We start from the raw sequence: 15,258 nt of genomic DNA on the forward strand, positions 1-15,258 counted from the left end.
GAGAGCACGGACAGCTCTTCCAGAGGGCTTGAGTTGAATTTCCAGTATCCATTATGCTGGTTCACAACCCTCTTCTGTGTGTCTGATGTTCCTCTTCTGGTATGTGTGAAGACAGCGACCATGTACTCACATATATAAAATCATTTTTGAAAGATAAAGCCCAATGCAAATGTATGTGGGAGTGAATTTATGCAAACGAACCCGACCGCTCTCTAATCCGCTCCGTGTAGCCTCTGCAAATTGCAAGCCCAGTGCAAACGAGACCGGCCAAAGCTTGGAGAAGCACTAGGAAAATAAACTGAACTCCATGGTATTCTGCCCTTTTGCACTGCGGCGAAGTTTAGGAGAAGTAGCCAGGCTCCGCCCACTTCTTGTGGCTCCAGCCTTCTCGCCCCGAAGCCCGGCCCTCCTCGGGCGGCCGTGGCAATCCCAGCGTGCCCCGCGCACGGGTGACACTCTGGCCCGGCGCTCTCGCCGGCGTCGCGGGCCGGACGGACGCGAGCAAAGGGGCAGGCGGCGGCGGCCGGGGGCGGCGGGGGGGGATCCGGCGGCCGGGACGCGGCGGGGGGCAGCCGGCGGCCGCCGGGGTGACGCGGGGCGGTGATGTCGGAGCACGCGGCAGCCCCAGGGCCCGGGCCCAACGGCGGCGGGGGTGGCGGCGCGGCGCCCGTGCGCGGCCCGCGCGGCCCCAATCTCAACCCCAACCCGCTCATCAACGTGCGCGACCGGCTCTTCCACGCGCTCTTCTTCAAGATGGCCGTCACCTACTCACGCCTCTTCCCACCTGCTTTCCGCCGCCTCTTTGAGTTCTTCGTGCTGCTCAAGGTGACCTCTGACCCCAGACCCCTGGCCCCAGCCCTTAGCCACCTGCCCACCCCTGCAGCTTTGCCACTTGGCCCCTGACGCCTGGATACCCTGATGCCAGTCTTCTCGCCGATGCCACCTCTGGTCCCCATTTCCTGAGCCCTCAGGCCCCGCCTCCTGCCCTTTGGCCTCTGACTCTGCCACTTGGGAGCCTAGGCCCAAAATTTTTCCACCCGAGACCAGAGCCCTCTTGCAGTACCTCTTGGAGTAGCATCTTGGACTCGAGGTCTCCCCTCCCACCTGTCACTCCCATTCTGTCCCGCCCCTCCACTTCCATCCCATCCTGACGGTCCTCTGTGGACCACCTCCTGTGTCGGAGGCCCTGCCCCGCCTGTCATTTCTGTCCTACCCTGATTCTCTCCGAGTAGTCCCATTCCAACACACCCTGAACCTCCCCTGGGGACAGTCCCCTGCCCCCGTGTCACTGCTCACTTCACTGTTCTCAGACACTTGCCAGGTCTTTTGTGGCTTTGGGTGAGGTCACCTCACTATGGTCAGCCACAGAGTCACAGCCACATTGGCCAGGGACCTCTACCGCCGGCCACTGCCCTGGCTGTGTCTTCCTGGTGTGCTCCTGGGAGGTACTGGGTTCTTGGTCACAAAGGCTGCTCACTGCTTCTCTGAGGAGCTGCCTGGGCCACCTGGTGTTGGGGGCAGCTCAGCGTGCTGATGTGGGAGGGCATGGCTGTCTCCAGTGGCTTTGGTGAATTTGGGACTGGCTCCTGGCCCTGCCCCAAAGCTGTCGGTTTGGGGGTTTCATGGAGGTCGTTCCAGCATGAGCTAAGACAGATGTGGGGATCCCTTCAGGCTGCAGTTCATGGTCTGCAGATGAGCCCAGGCCCTTCCTCTGGCCTTTCACACCCTCGGAGTCCCCAGTGGTCACCCTCAGCTCCAGGTGCCCGATTTGGAGCCAGAGACAGGGTTGGCTGGATGACAGTAGACCCCACCCTCTTTCTTAATTGGGACAAACATGCCACACAGCAGCTGATTTCTGGAGCTGCTGAGGTTTCAAGGAGCCCTTTTGCTGTGTTTCCTGCCGATCCAGCCTGCCCAGCTTCTGCCCAGCCTGCAGGGGGATGTGCCTGACAGCCAATGCTGGCTACGCTTGTACCACCCTCACCCTGTCCCACCCTAGCCAGGGTGTCAACTCCTAAGAGGCCCGGGGAAGAACTGTTGAACTTGATGTCCCCTCTGCTGGCTTCACAGCCTCTAGGTCCAAAACTGCCGGCCAGTGGGATAGCGGGGCACAGCATGGGGCCTTAGACCTTAGGTTGTGGGAGGGGTCACAGGGCAAGGAGGTGTGTGGCACCAGCTCAAGTCCCTGCTCTAAGTGGATCTGAGTCCTGGAAGGTGCTGAGTGGCACCCTTGGTTAGGTCACAATCTCGGAGATCTCACAATCTCACGCCTGAGGCTGGCGTTCTGTACCCTGTCCAGGCTTCCCATTGGTCAGATGGACTGACAGCCCCAAACACCAGACTGGGTGACAGTGAGGCACCCTGCTTACAAGGTAGGAGGTGTCCTAAGAACCTTAGGTGGTGGCATCGAGGTGTCCGCGGGAGGTGATGGCATGCAGCCCCAACCCCACCGGACCGGCGTGACCAAGTTCAGTACCTGCTGGTGTGGTGCTGAGAGGAGATGAGGGAGGAGGGCCTGAGGGGACACCTGGCACTAGTCAGTGACAGGCAAGGACTTGTAGACTGGCCACAGTGACTATGGTGGGAAGTGAGGACCCTGTGTGTGTGTCCCGTCCAGTGGCTGCCTCTCGTTAACTCTAGATGCCCAACAGGTGGAGCAGGGCTGGGACGCAGTTCCTGGCTATTGGATTGGACTGGCAGGTGTGGCTACTGGGGTCTCAGCCTGGGCTGCTTGGCCATCAGTTCACCTGATACAGAAATGCATTTCTTGCCCAGGGGGAGCCTCCCAGTTGACAGGGTGGGTGCCAGCCTCAGGTGTGGCTGGCTGGAGATGGTAGCCTTGGTCTCGCCCAGGGTCTTCCGCATGTGCACTGCATCCCTCAGGGCCTGCTAGGGGGGCTGGGCGCTTTGTGGGTCCAGCTCTGTCACCAGGCTGCAAAGGAGAGGCCTGGCCAGCGGGCACACCAGGGCATGGGGCAGGGCCTTGCTGTCTGCTTCTGGCCTTAGGTCACTTCTGTCCCCTGCCTGCTGCCTAGTGGTTGGTGGGGAGGGCCTGCTGCGCTCGCTGTGGTCTAAAGAGTGCTTCAGCTTGAGGGCACGAGGCTGTAAGGACCTGATGACCCCCATCCCCCTACTCCATGGTGGGTGCCTTATTGGGCCAGGGTCCTGGTATCATGGATTCATAGACAGCCAGGGCTCCGTGCTGGCCAGCAGAGATTCGGTGGGAAGCTAGGGTGTCAGCTGGGGCCACAGAGGGCTACTCTAGACAGCTGCATGGAGTACGAGGTCCTTTTCAGCCCCAGGCTGTGGTGCATGTGGGACAACCTGGCGTCTGCAAGTGTCGTATGACACCCCGCCCCCCACTCAGCGTGGGTTAGGGCAATGGTTCTCAACCTTCTGACGCTGCAACCCTTTAATCCAGTTCCTTATGTCGTGGTGACCCCCAACCACAAAATTTCTGTTGCTACTTTATAACTAATTTTGCTATTATGAATTGTAATATAGACATCTGTGTTTTCCAGTGGTCTTAGGTGACCCCTGAAGGGGTTGCAACCCATAGGTACCACTGAATTAGGGGACCCCCCCCCAATATACACACGATCACCTAGACACTGAGTAGGCAAAGAGGCGGATGGTCTGAGGCGGGGACCCCTGAGTAACTCCACTCCAGCATAGGGGTATTTTGGGTTAATAAGTAATATTAATAATTGGTGCATGTCTTTAATCCCAGCTTTTGGGAGTCAGAGGCAGGTGGGTCTCTGAGTTCAAAGCCAGCCTGGTCTACAGAACAAGTTCTAGGCCACACTTGTCTATATAGACATGGTCTTGAACACACAAACACCGGGCGCTGGTGGCGCATGCTTTTATTCCCAGCCAGCACCTGCGAGGCAGAGGCAGGCGGATTTCTGAGTTCGAGGCCAGCCTGGTCTACAGAGTGAGTTCCAGGACAGCCAGGTTTACACAGAGAAACCCTGTCTCGAAAAAACAAAACAAAAAAACCGACAAAAATACTTACTTTGTTATGTGTGAATTCATGTGCATGTGGGAGCATTCATACATGTGTGTAAGTCAGAACAGGGTGCAGGTGTTGGGCTGCTCCTTCTCCCTGATATGTGGCCTGGAGACTGACCAGGGTCTTGGGCTTCCCAGCAAGCCCGTTATCAACTGAGCGTCTGGACGGCCCACAATCCCCTCTGTAAATGCTCTTGACCGGCTGTGGCTAGGTCTGGGTTGGTGTCAGCAGGGCGTCCCGAGGCCTCTCGGTACCAGTTCCTTGCCAGGAGCTACCCCAGCCGCAAAGCACTCAGGTTCCCAACATTCCCGGGGCCTCCAGGGGGCGTCTTTTCCGGGTGAAGCCACATTTCCCAGACAGGGTAGCCTGGTCCTGCTGAGGTGCCTGGGCAACCCCAGGGCTGCTCAGCTGTGTCCTTGTGGCTCCTGCCAGCCCCGTGAGCAGGGCAGAGGGTGCCTTGCTAGGGACAGCGGCTATTCTTAGCCCATGAGGTCAGGGGTCCCCCAAAGACAGCACCTGCTGGGCCTGAAGGTCATGAACTGCTAGAGGGTGGCGGCCTAGGGAACCCTTGCAGTGGAGACCCCAGGCCAGCAAGCTCCAGAGGAGGGTGTGTCCCTCGCCCTGCTGACTGCTCTCCCCCGCCCCACCAGGCCCTGTTTGTGCTTTTCGTCCTCGCCTATATACACATCGTCTTCTCCCGGGCCCCCATCAACTGCTTGGAGCATGTTCGAGACCGATGGCCACGGGAGGGGGTCCTGCGGGTGGAGGTGCGCCACAACTCCAGCCGGGCACCCGTGATCCTGCAGTTCTGCGACGGGGGCCTCGGCGGCCTGGAGCTGGAGGAGGAGGAGCTCACCGTGGACATGTTCGCCAACAGCTCCGTCAAGGTGAGCGGGTTCAGGGCACGCAGACTGGAGCTCGCTCACGCAGTGGAGCGTCGTGCCGCCCCTGCGGGCTCACTGACACCTCGGTCCCCGTGCCCACAGTTCGAGCTGGACATCGAGCCCAAGGTGTTCAGGCTGCCGAGTGATGCGGAGGCCAGCAACGACAGCCAGGACTTCCCTTTCCCCGAGACGCCAGCAAAAGGTGTGCAGCCAGGGCAGGGCGGGTCCCGCGACGTGCTGAGGGCGGGGCCAGCTGACCACTCTGTCCCTGTCTGCAGTGTGGCCGCAGGATGAGTACATCGTGGAGTACTCACTGGAATATGGCTTCCTGCGGCTGTCGCAGGCCACACGCCAGCGTCTGAGCATTCCGGTCATGGTGGTCACCCTAGGTGAGGCAGGCTGGGCACCCTGGCGGGCCCGGGCCGGGCCAAGGCTGGTTCAGCTGCAGAGGGCTTCCTGGCTCCCGGGGCCAGTACTGACTCCCATCCACTCGCAGACCCCACGCGGGACCAGTGCTTCGGGGACCGCTTCAGCCGCCTGCTGCTGGATGAGTTCCTGGGCTACGATGACATCCTGATGTCCAGTGTGAAGGGCCTGGCGGAGAACGAGGAGAACAAGGGTGGGTGGGGGAGGGGAGAGTAGGGCGGGGAGGGAGGGCCGGCCGCTCGCTTACGGTTCTCATCCCCAGGCTTCCTGAGGAATGTGGTCTCTGGGGAGCACTACCGCTTTGTCAGCATGTGGATGGCACGCACGTCCTACCTGGCGGCCTTTGTCATCATGGTCATCTTTGTGAGTGGCTGGTGCTCCAGGCGGGGCCGTGTGGGCGCGGTCTCCCTGGCCTCCCACTCCTGACCCTGCTCCACCCTCCCACAGACCCTCAGCGTGTCCATGCTGCTGCGATATTCCCACCACCAGATCTTCGTCTTCATCGGTGAGTCCCGGCCGGCCTGGGACGGGTGGGCGGGCGGGCGGGCTCCCCACAGGCCCTCCCTCACGGCGGCCGCCCTGTGCCCGCAGTGGACCTGCTGCAGATGCTGGAGATGAACATGGCCATCGCCTTCCCCGCAGCGCCCTTGCTCACCGTCATCCTGGCTCTCGTCGGTGAGGACCCCCGCCGCACCCCTGCCCCTGCCCTGCCCCACCCACGCCAACCCCGCCGCGTGTCCCCGCAGGGATGGAAGCCATCATGTCTGAGTTCTTCAACGACACCACCACAGCCTTCTACATCATCCTCATCGTGTGGCTGGCCGACCAGTATGATGCCATCTGCTGCCACACCAACACCAGCAAGCGGCACTGGCTGAGGTGAGGATGGGGTGGGGTGGGGAGCATGGGTCAGCTGGGGGGGTCGGGGTCAAATGAGGAGCGCCCCCCCACCCCCGTGGAACAGGGCGGGACCCGTCTGGCAGGGTAGCTTCTCCCGCCCCGCAGGTTCTTCTACCTCTACCACTTCGCCTTCTATGCCTACCACTACCGCTTTAACGGGCAGTACAGCAGCCTGGCCCTAGTCACCTCCTGGCTCTTCATCCAGGTGAGGCCCGCGCCCCTCTAAAGGGCGACCCCTGACCCCCGTCCTCCTTTCTGCCGGTGGGCGGGCCCTCGCCCTGACACCTGACCTCCACAGCATTCCATGATCTACTTCTTCCACCACTACGAGTTGCCCGCCATCCTGCAGCAGATCCGAATCCAGGAGATGCTGTTGCAAACGCCGCCGCTGGGCCCCGGGACCCCCACGGCACTGCCTGATGACCTCAACAACAACTCTGGCTCCCCTGCCACCCCAGATCCCAGCCCTCCCCTCGCGCTGGGCTCCAGCTCCAGCCCCTCGCCCACTGGTGGGGCATCTGGGCCTGGCTCGCTGGGCGCTGGGGCCTCAGTGCCCGGCAGTGACCTAGGTTGGGTGGCCGAGACCGCCGCCATCATCTCGGACGCGTCCTTCTTCTCACTGCTGGAGCGGCGGCCAGCAGCCCCCAGTGCCCCGGACAGCTCTCGACCTGACCCTGGGTCCCCTCCTGAGGACGCACCCGCCCCTGCCGGGTCCTGAGAGCGGTGTCGTGCCCGGCTCCTAGCGGAGCCGCGGCCGGAGCCCAAGAGAGCTGTGGTCTTCAGGGAGAGGGGCTGGCGGTGAAGGTTCTGGAAGCGGCCGGGACAGGGCGGCGACGGGCACGAGGCCACCGGCCGGCCGCCTGGTGCTCCCCAGTGCCTTCCACACGGCGCCCGCCCGCCCGCGCGGGGCCGAGCGCCCGGGCCCGGACTAGCAGGTGGCGGCTCAGGACGCGGGGCGCACGTTCCACGCTATTTAATTGCAATGTACAGAGTCGTGTTTGTATATAGAATAAACTGTCGTGGACAGTGCGGCCGTGTGGTTCTTCAGCTCTCTGCAGGCGCCGGGTGCAGCAGGCGCAGCGGCCTGAGCCGGGTGCCTTCCCCAAGCAGGGCCCGCAGCTCGCCACGCCGCAGCAGCGCACTCCGCAGCCGCTCCCTTGCAGCCTCAATGCGCACCTCCAGCTCCCGCAGCTCCGCTTGCAGCCCAGGCCCGTTGGAGCAGAGCCACGGGCGGTCCCCACCAGCCTCCCCAGGTTCCAGCAGGAAGCGCACACGCCGTTCCCGTTCCCGTTCCACTGCCCGGCGCACCCGCCTCCAGCGCCCCGCACCGTCGGCTGCAGGCGGCTCGTCCTTGGGGCCGCTAGGACAGAGAGGAGGCGGCAGTACAGCGGGGCCGCCCGCTGAGTCTGGGACCTTCCGCCCCCTGCTCACCTGCGCTCCTGCTCCGCCCGCTCCTGGTGCTCCTCGGGTGCCCCTGTGTTGAGGGCTCGGTGGATCTTCTAGGGGCACAGACAGGTGTCTCGGTAGGCTCCTGGGGTGTCCGTCACCCCCCCCCCCACACACACACACACCTTGTCCTGCCTCCTACCTGGCTGGTGTGAAGCCAGTACTGCAGCTTATTGCCCCTGCGGATGCGCGGCAGCACCAGGCGGAAGAAGACATGCTCACCCAGAGAGGTGAGAAGCGCGCTGCCCAGCCCGAGGCACAGCAGGACAAACAACCCGGAGAAGTGGTAGACCCCCATCTGCAGCGTCTGCGAACGACACGGAGATCCCCACTCGCAGGGCAGCTAGGGAGATCTCATGAAGGAAGGGGCGCCGGAGCTGGGGTTGTTCCGGGCGAGCAGGAGTGCATGCAAGCAGAGCGGGGGGGGGGGGGGGGGGCAGCCCGTGTCTCGGGCGCCTGCCCACCTCGGTCACGGCGAACACCCGCTTCCCGCAGGGCACCATCTTGTACCACTTGTCATGGAGCAGGTCAATGAAGCCAGAGGACTTGTACCTACTGATGAACGCCGACAGGTTGGAGGTGAGCGGCGAGTTCTGCGGCAGCCCTATGCCGTAGCCTGCGGGGATTGAGAGGGCGCCACTAAAGCGCGGGCACCTGCGGCTGCGGCCGGAGCACCACCGCGCACGCGCACTCACCCTCGATTGCGAAGGGTTTGCCCACGGTCAGCAGCTTGCAGTCTGCGTCTATGGAGACCTCGTAATCCAGTAGCGACTTATCCATGATGAAGGCGTTGAGCTTGGGCGGGTCGCTCCTGTGGGGCAGGACCAGGCGAGGTCAGCAGGGTGTGAGTCGTAGGTGGCCCTCCGAAGCTGCACGGTCCCCACAGAACTCACGTGAGCATGGCCACTCCGTGTGGAGTGGTGGGCGCGCTGTGGCGACGCATGTGCGCGTGCATCTCGGGGAAGCTAGCCTTGATGTAGGCCTCCGCGCTGCTCTCCCACACGGTGCCAAAGCGGAAGCCTTGGGAAGGGTGGTGCAGCTGCAGGGGAGGCATGCTCAGCCTGCAGCCGGTGTCCCCACCAGTGCCTGCCTGTGCGACCACGTGCAGGGACCTCGCGCTGAACTCAGATTCAGTAGCCCACAAATATTCTTCTTGGGAACCCCAGAGACACCAATTTCTTCTGCTCTCACCTCCTCCCACCCCACAACCCCACAGTCCTCACCAGGCCACCGCCATCAACTACTTATGGTGTCTAGAGCACTAGGCGGCACCCAGCTGCAAGGGGGCACAAGGCTGGGTGGGGGGGTCAGCAGGACACGAGCGGCTAGATCCCTAAGAGGGAAGCTGCTATGGAAATGAACTCCGAAAAACAGAAAAGGGAAAAAAATCCAGATGTGCGTCAACGTGCCTGCCATCCCACCGTCCCTGCCGTGGGAGCTAGGAGGTTTTAAAAGGACAGGTTGCTTAGGCCAGGCATGGTGGTGCATGCCTTTAATCCCAGCAATTTCTGAGTTCGAGGCCAGACAGGGCTACACAGAAACCCTGTCTAAAAAAAAAAAAAAAAAGAGGAAAGGAGGTGTGGTCATGATTAGAGCTGGAGGCGTGGCAAAAATGACGTTCTGGGGATGGGCGGGGCTACGGGATGGTCCCCGCCAGCGCTGCACCTACTGAGTCTCTGGATGAGAAGGGGATGGGCAGGAGTTGGTCCTGTCCCTGCTGAGCGAAGTGTCCACCCCAACCTGACCGCAGCCCTAAGCCCCTTAGGTTTCCCGGTCCTCACCTTTGGGTCATGGATTCCAGACAGCTCCTCAAAGGTCTTGTCCCCAACCATGACGGCAGCCAGGTTGGCCGTGTAACTGGATAGCACCAGCAGGCAGAAGATCGCCCAGAGGTTCATGAGGAAGCGGCCAGTAGGGCACTTGGGTGTCTTGCTGGAGACGGTGCGTCCAAAAAGAATGGCGTAGCAGAGGTTGAGAGCGGAGGAGTAGGAGAAGACGGTCCCACGGTTGCGGCCACGCGGCGTGAGCCCGTAGGGACTCCGCCATTCGTACAGGGTCAGGAAGAGCGCTGTGAGGTGCAGAGCAGCAAAGACGCCCAGCCACATGGACCAGTGCAGGGGCCACATGAAAGCCCCAATGGGCGAGGCTGTGTCTCGTGTGCGCACCATGATGCCCAGGCTGGTGGAGAAGAAAGGGCTGGTGAAATCCACCACCTGGGAGCGAGCCGAGTTGATGCTGAAGCTGGTCACGGCCATGTGTGCCCGGCCGGCCAGCAGGTCGCCCACCAGGCCCGTCCAGCGCCCATCACGCAGGGCCCCGTACTTGCCGTCCCCCACGATATACAGCTCAAAGTCAAACGCCAGGTCCTCGGCCAGCCGCTCCAGCAGGTCGATGCAGTAGCCATAACAGCATCTTGTCAGCGTGCGAGGTACCGAGCCATTCGCCAGCGCAGTGAAGAGCGCGTCCAGCCTGGCCGAGTCGTTGGTGCCTGGGTCTAGACACAGCTGCCCAGCCGGGCACTGGCCATCTTCATCAGATTCCCTGGTGAACACGAACGGGTGTTCCACCAGAGTAACCACCCGCAGCTTTGGCCTGGCCTGGGGGCCGGATGGAGACGGGACTCGGATAGCAGCCGCCCCTGGCTGGAAGTCCAGCTGTCCATCTTGCCAGCTGCCCACCGTTGCCCAGGCTGGGGCGCCCAGCGGATCCCGGCGCAGGCTCCATACCTTGAAATGCCGAGACACATGCACCTGAGAGGAGCCTGCCACCCACACAGCCCCTGTGCTGCCCTGAAATGAGGTGTTGCCCAGAAACCTGTGGGATACAGAATAAAAGAATTGTCTCAGCTCTGAGAGAACGACGCCTTCTCTGATAAGTATCTGCCTGGAAGCCCTGGGAGATCTAGTCTTGAGGATGGAGGCACAGCCATCCACCCCTCTAAGTTCTGTTCCTCCTGGGCACCCGCTCCCGCTCGATCTCATGACCTGACACACAGAGGACAGTGACAGGCTAGGGTCCTTCCCCTAGGCTGGCCCCCACTCACCGAGCCAAGGTGCGCCCTGTTGACTCAGATCCGCCTGTTTTCAGGTCCTCACAGTTCACCGCGGCTGGAAGCAGGGCCCACTCTGGGCGCGCAAGGGCCACGCTACTGAGCGCCTGAGCCACAAGCGCCACCATGTCGTGGACAGCAGCTTCCAGGGAGGGTTGCTCCGTTTCCCCCAGCGCCAGCACCCCAGGCGGCAGACCAGTTGTGGGCAGTGCCTCGGCGGGCAGCGGTGTGCCCAGCAACCACTGGGGACCCGGTGGCGCCGCCTCCAGGACCTTACGCGCATAGGTAGTGGGGCAGCCTAGGAGGACTGCTGCGGGTACGGGGCTTCCCCCTCCTTCCAGCAGGGCCAGTCCAGCCCGAAGGCTGTCATTCCCGATGTCCAGCAGGCTCAGGTCCAGCACAAACTTTGGAGCCTGGCTAGCACGGCTGGTCCAGAGTGTCACCAGGCCACCAGGGTCCCGGACCCGGCAGAGTACTAGAGCAATGTCCTCCCAGGCATGGGCCCGCACCAGGGACACCAGCACATCCAGTATGATCTCCAGGGGACTAGCCCAGTCCAGCTGCAGATGGAATGGGGTCTGGGAAGAGGTGGTCCCGGTCAGGGCTGTTCACCTTTGTGAACACAGCACTGCCCATCCCACCCTGTCAAGGACTCTCCATTGTTGAGAGCTGGCCTCGCCTTCAGCTCACTGGGGTTCAGTGGCTTCCCAGAACCCTCCTTATTTTTGAAAGTATTATGTTGCTCAGGTTGGTCGCGAACTTGCTACCTAATTAAGTAACTATGTAACCTTTTGCCTCTGCCTCCAGAATTGGGGGCGGGGTGTGTGGCATGTACAACTACTTCCCGTTTATGCCACACGCTGGGACTGGGACGCAGGCCTTCCCCATGCTAGACATGCACGTTACCAAAGGAGCCTTGAGCCCAGCCCTCCCTTAGTTTACTGAATTTGAATGTAACAGTTTTCTCTATGACAACCAACTCCTATGCACCCTTCAAAACCAAACTCTGTTGGCCCTTCTCTAGGGAGACCTTGCCACCATTTTCCAGGCAGAGCCTTGCACCTCTCCTGAGCTCATTCCTCTTCAGTTCTGACCTATTCCCACCCCCTCCCAGGAGCCCCTCAGTATTCACTGCATTCAGAAAGTTCTTGTTGAATACTTGGAATACAAGGCAGCCCAAGACACCTAAAAAACCACAGTGTGCTGCCTGGCAGGGCCACCGTGGTGCTGAGGACATCACGGCTCTGTGTCGGGAAGGAAGTCAGGCCAACCCCAGGGGACACAAGACTGGCTCACGAGCTGGGTCATTAATGTTCTTCTGGGCTAGGGTCTCCCTGGATACAACCTCATGACAGGTTATCGAGGAAGACCTGAGGTCTCCCGTGTCCCAGGGACCTGGGAGCCATGCTCGGGTGGGGCCTTTTGCTGGCCTGCCTTGGTGACAACCCAGTTGAGGGTAATGTGGCACACCGTTAGTGCCAGCGCTAGGAAGACAGAGGTAGATGAAACTCTGAGTTCAGGCTAGCTTGGTCTACACAGTGGGAGACTGTCTTAAAACACGAGAGAGAGAGAGAGAGAGAGAGAGAGACAGAGACAGAGACAGAGACAGAGACAGAGACAGTGACAGACAGAGAAGCAGAGACATGTCAAGTATGGGAAACGCAGAGGTGGGGATGACTTGTGCTGCCCGGGGGCTGGAGGCCACCACAGAGCTGTGGGAAGGAGTTTTCTGGCCTTTAAGGAGGGAAAGGTGGGGTTTCTGGAAGGATTTCCCACACTGTCCAAGCCCAGGAAGTAGAGGGTGGCATACAGTTGTAGCCGAGGCGTGCTGAAGGCTTCTTGGGAGGGAAGGGCTGGGACAGGGGTCCTCTCCAGCTCCCGGTTGGAGAAGTGTGGGGCTCTTTGGCTTCCCGCCCCGCCCCGCCCCCAGGGTTTCCCGCGCTCCCCGCGTACCGGGGCTCCGAGGGGCGCGCGCACCTCCCTCCGCAGGACGCTGAGCACCGGGGTCTCTGTGGCGGCTGCCAGGAACTGCAGCAGCCGCAGCTCGGGCCTCGCCTCGGGAAAGGCTATGGAGGCCACCACGCCGGGCGGTCCCAGAACCTGGCACAGACCTCGGGCCAGCGACGCGGGGTCCCGGGTGGGCGACGCGACGGCCACCAGCTCCAGACTCAGGTTGTGCGGCAGCCGCGGCGTTGGGGTGGCCAGGGCGGCTAGGACGCGGGTACGGGCGGCGGGCGCCCGGGGCAGGAGCACAGCCAGACGCAAGGAAGCCCCGGCGCGCGTGGGAACCCCGCAGGGCTGAGGGTGACCAAGCACCACCCGGGACCCCAGCGCCAGCGCCACGGCCAGGCTAAGCCGCAGCATCCGCACGCACTCCATCCTGATGGAAGTTACCGGTGTGTTGTGCGTGCGAGGCGAAGGAGTCACCCCAGCCAGCCCCGCTCTCATCCCTCCTGCGGTCCCGGGCGCCGCCGGCGTCCACTGAAGAAGGAGCTGGCGGCTGCCTGACTTTGCTGTGGCGCGCACGGTAGAGTTGGGTGATGCCTTCCACTGCCCAGACTGGAGCTCCCAGAGCAGTCTCTGGCCAGTCACACTGTGCAGCCCGGAGGGGAACTGAGGCAGGCACGTTTGGTAGACATCTGTAAGATACATCTGTCCTCCAGCCCCAGCAACAATATTGAATCACAAACTTAAAACGGAAAAAAAAAAAAAAAAAAGCTCATGTATTCCTATGCTGTGTTTGTTGGGGGAAAGTGCATCCCACAACCCATGTGAGGGCAGTTTTTGGAGATTTCTTCTCTCCTGTGGGTCATCAGACTTCACAGGGAACATCTCTATCCACTGAGCCATCTGTCTGGTTTTCATTCTTTTAAAATACTTACTGCCCCCCACCCCCACCCAAAAGTAGCAACAGCATTCTTTTGAAACGGTTTTATTACACAGCCCTGACTGGTCTGAACTCCATATTTAGACCAAGCTGACCTTGAACTCTAAGAGAGCCACCAGTCTCTGCATCTGGAGAGCTTGGATTTGTGTGGCTTGCGCACGCACAGACACACACAGAGGCAGTTGTCTAGGCCCCACAGCTCAGCCGACTCAGGGTCCACTTGGTACCCGTGTGTACTGATGGTTAGCACTGACTAGAGTCTGTCCTGACTCTGGAAGACGTGGCGTCCCCCCAAACCCCGCACTGCAGCTCCCTGCAGGGAACAGGGCCCTGATGAATGAATCTACACTTGGTCAGCTCCCTTTCCAGAAGCTCATTCTCCTTGCAAAGCCAGCATTAAAACAAAAAACCATCCATCAAGCAAATAAAAAAGCCAGCAAGACGGGCTGCACTTTGAGCTGGCTTCTAACGAGACGGCTTGGCTCAAGATGGCAGGCTGTCTAGGCGCCTGGCCAGGGCTCCTTGTCTGGGGCTCACCAGTCATGGTAACCACAGCACTTGAGAGGCCTCTGTGCGCTTTCTGAAGCTGCAATGTCGCCAGCCTCAGACCCCCTCCTCTGACAGATGCCTTTTGTCCATACTATCCTCTGGCACTCTTTCAGTAGGTCACCAAAGGCCTGTTCCACCACAGGACGTGAGACAGCTGGGCCGCAGGCCTGTCAGGGTTCTAACACAAGGGCCAAGTGGGACCTTCCACTCCAGCTGAATAACAAGAAACTCGTGCAAGAGCAGGGCGGTGGTGGTGCATGCCTGTAATCCTAGCACTCTGGGAGGCAGAGGCAGGCGGATTTCTGAGTTCAAGGCCAGCCTGGTCTACAGAGTTCCAGGACAGCCAGGGCTACAGAGAAACCCTGTCTCAAAAAACCAAATCTAAAAAAACGAAAGAAATTCGTGCCTTTTTGGAGGGTGGGGAAACACACCTCACAAATATGAATTTATCCCCCTGAATACTGTTCTAGACAGTTCCTGCCATGGAATCCTTCAGTGGCCTCTGTCCTCCAGTTCCCTCCATACTTGATGGCTGGTCCCATGGGGACTGGGACCGTGCTGGTCTTGGCCTCTACACTGACCCACTCCTATCACCTGAGGCAGTCTATGGGGACTTGGTGCAGGCTACCCCACTGCTCACGAGCCTGGGGACTTGGATCTGTTTGTGGCTTTGCACTCACCCAGCCTGATATTTCCGATGGCTGAGCCCCCAGTTGGTATGTGGCAGCTGGGGGGGGGGGCGAGTGAGGGAACTACAGCAAGGCCTGGTAAGGAGGCTGAGACAGGGGGATGGCCATGCTCAGATCTGCAGGAGACCCTGCCTCCCAGGCCAGCCTGGGCTAGTGAGATCCAGGGTTGGATGGGGTAGACACAGGAAGTTAGACTTCCAGTCTAGTCACAGCAGGTGGGGACCCAATATTTGGGTGGCAATGCATGGCTGCACCCGACATCTGCCACTCTCCTTGGCTGGAATCTGAGCCATACATCTAAGTATAATGAACACCCCGGTCTCCACAGGCCTCCAGAGGCCTTTGGTCGGGTGCTGGGGACCCAGGGCTGGTGGAGGGTGCCTACTCTCGCCTCTCTACTGACCTTCCCTGCCAGG

At 60.9% G+C, this 15,258-nt stretch overlaps 2 protein-coding genes across 3 annotated transcripts; one reads left to right on the forward strand and one right to left on the reverse strand.

Annotated features, from left to right (window-relative positions):
• The first annotated feature begins 489 nt into the window (after positions 1–489).
• Tmem259 (transmembrane protein 259) lies at positions 490–7,251 on the forward strand. Of its 2 annotated transcripts, none has more exons than XM_052165200.1 (11): positions 490–825; positions 4,663–4,899; positions 4,999–5,098; positions 5,175–5,285; positions 5,393–5,515; positions 5,585–5,685; positions 5,770–5,827; positions 5,965–5,997; positions 6,069–6,201; positions 6,328–6,427; positions 6,521–7,251. In XM_052165200.1, exons 1-11 carry the CDS (start codon positions 604–606, stop codon positions 6,938–6,940), a joined length of 1,638 nt encoding a protein of 545 aa, XP_052021160.1. In that variant the 5' UTR covers positions 490–603; the 3' UTR covers positions 6,941–7,251. The 2 variants fall into 2 exon arrangements, with proteins under 2 accessions (XP_052021160.1, XP_052021159.1); XM_052165199.1 differs by having other exon boundaries at positions 493–825; positions 5,914–5,997.
• Positions 7,252–7,266: 15 nt separating this feature from the next.
• On the reverse strand, positions 7,267–13,544 carry Grin3b (glutamate ionotropic receptor NMDA type subunit 3B). Its single transcript, XM_052165202.1, has 9 exons — positions 12,671–13,544; positions 10,712–11,295; positions 9,450–10,482; positions 8,562–8,707; positions 8,364–8,479; positions 8,133–8,284; positions 7,811–7,975; positions 7,654–7,721; positions 7,267–7,582 (listed from the first exon to the last, which is right to left on the reverse strand). The coding sequence occupies exons 1-9, from the start codon at positions 13,367–13,369 to the stop codon at positions 7,267–7,269; spliced, it is 3,279 nt and encodes a 1,092-aa protein (XP_052021162.1). The 5' UTR covers positions 13,370–13,544.
• Between the last annotated feature and the right edge of the window lie 1,714 nt (positions 13,545–15,258).

The sequence above is a fragment of the Apodemus sylvaticus genome, chromosome 20 (genome assembly GCF_947179515.1).
Source record: "Apodemus sylvaticus chromosome 20, mApoSyl1.1, whole genome shotgun sequence".
Lineage (NCBI taxonomy): Eukaryota > Metazoa > Chordata > Mammalia > Rodentia > Muridae > Apodemus > Apodemus sylvaticus.

Excerpts from the sequence above, each read along its gene's own strand:
- Grin3b (XM_052165202.1), bottom strand. The coding sequence starts at position 13,369 with ATGTATCTTACAGATGTCTACCAAACGTGCCTGCCTCAGTTCCCCTCC. Across the intron at positions 10,483-10,711 it reads ACAGGGCGCACCTTGGCTCG|GTTTCTGGGCAACACCTCAT; the intron begins GTGAGTGGGGGC and ends TGTATCCCACAG. Across the intron at positions 7,976-8,132 it reads GGGTGTTCGCCGTGACCGAG|ACGCTGCAGATGGGGGTCTA; the intron begins GTGGGCAGGCGC and ends TGTCGTTCGCAG.
- Tmem259 (XM_052165199.1), top strand. The coding sequence starts at position 604 with ATGTCGGAGCACGCGGCAGCCCCAGGGCCCGGGCCCAACGGCGGCGGG. Across the intron at positions 5,998-6,068 it reads CGTCATCCTGGCTCTCGTCG|GGATGGAAGCCATCATGTCT; the intron begins GTGAGGACCCCC and ends GTGTCCCCGCAG. Across the intron at positions 6,202-6,327 it reads AGCAAGCGGCACTGGCTGAG|GTTCTTCTACCTCTACCACT; the intron begins GTGAGGATGGGG and ends CCCGCCCCGCAG.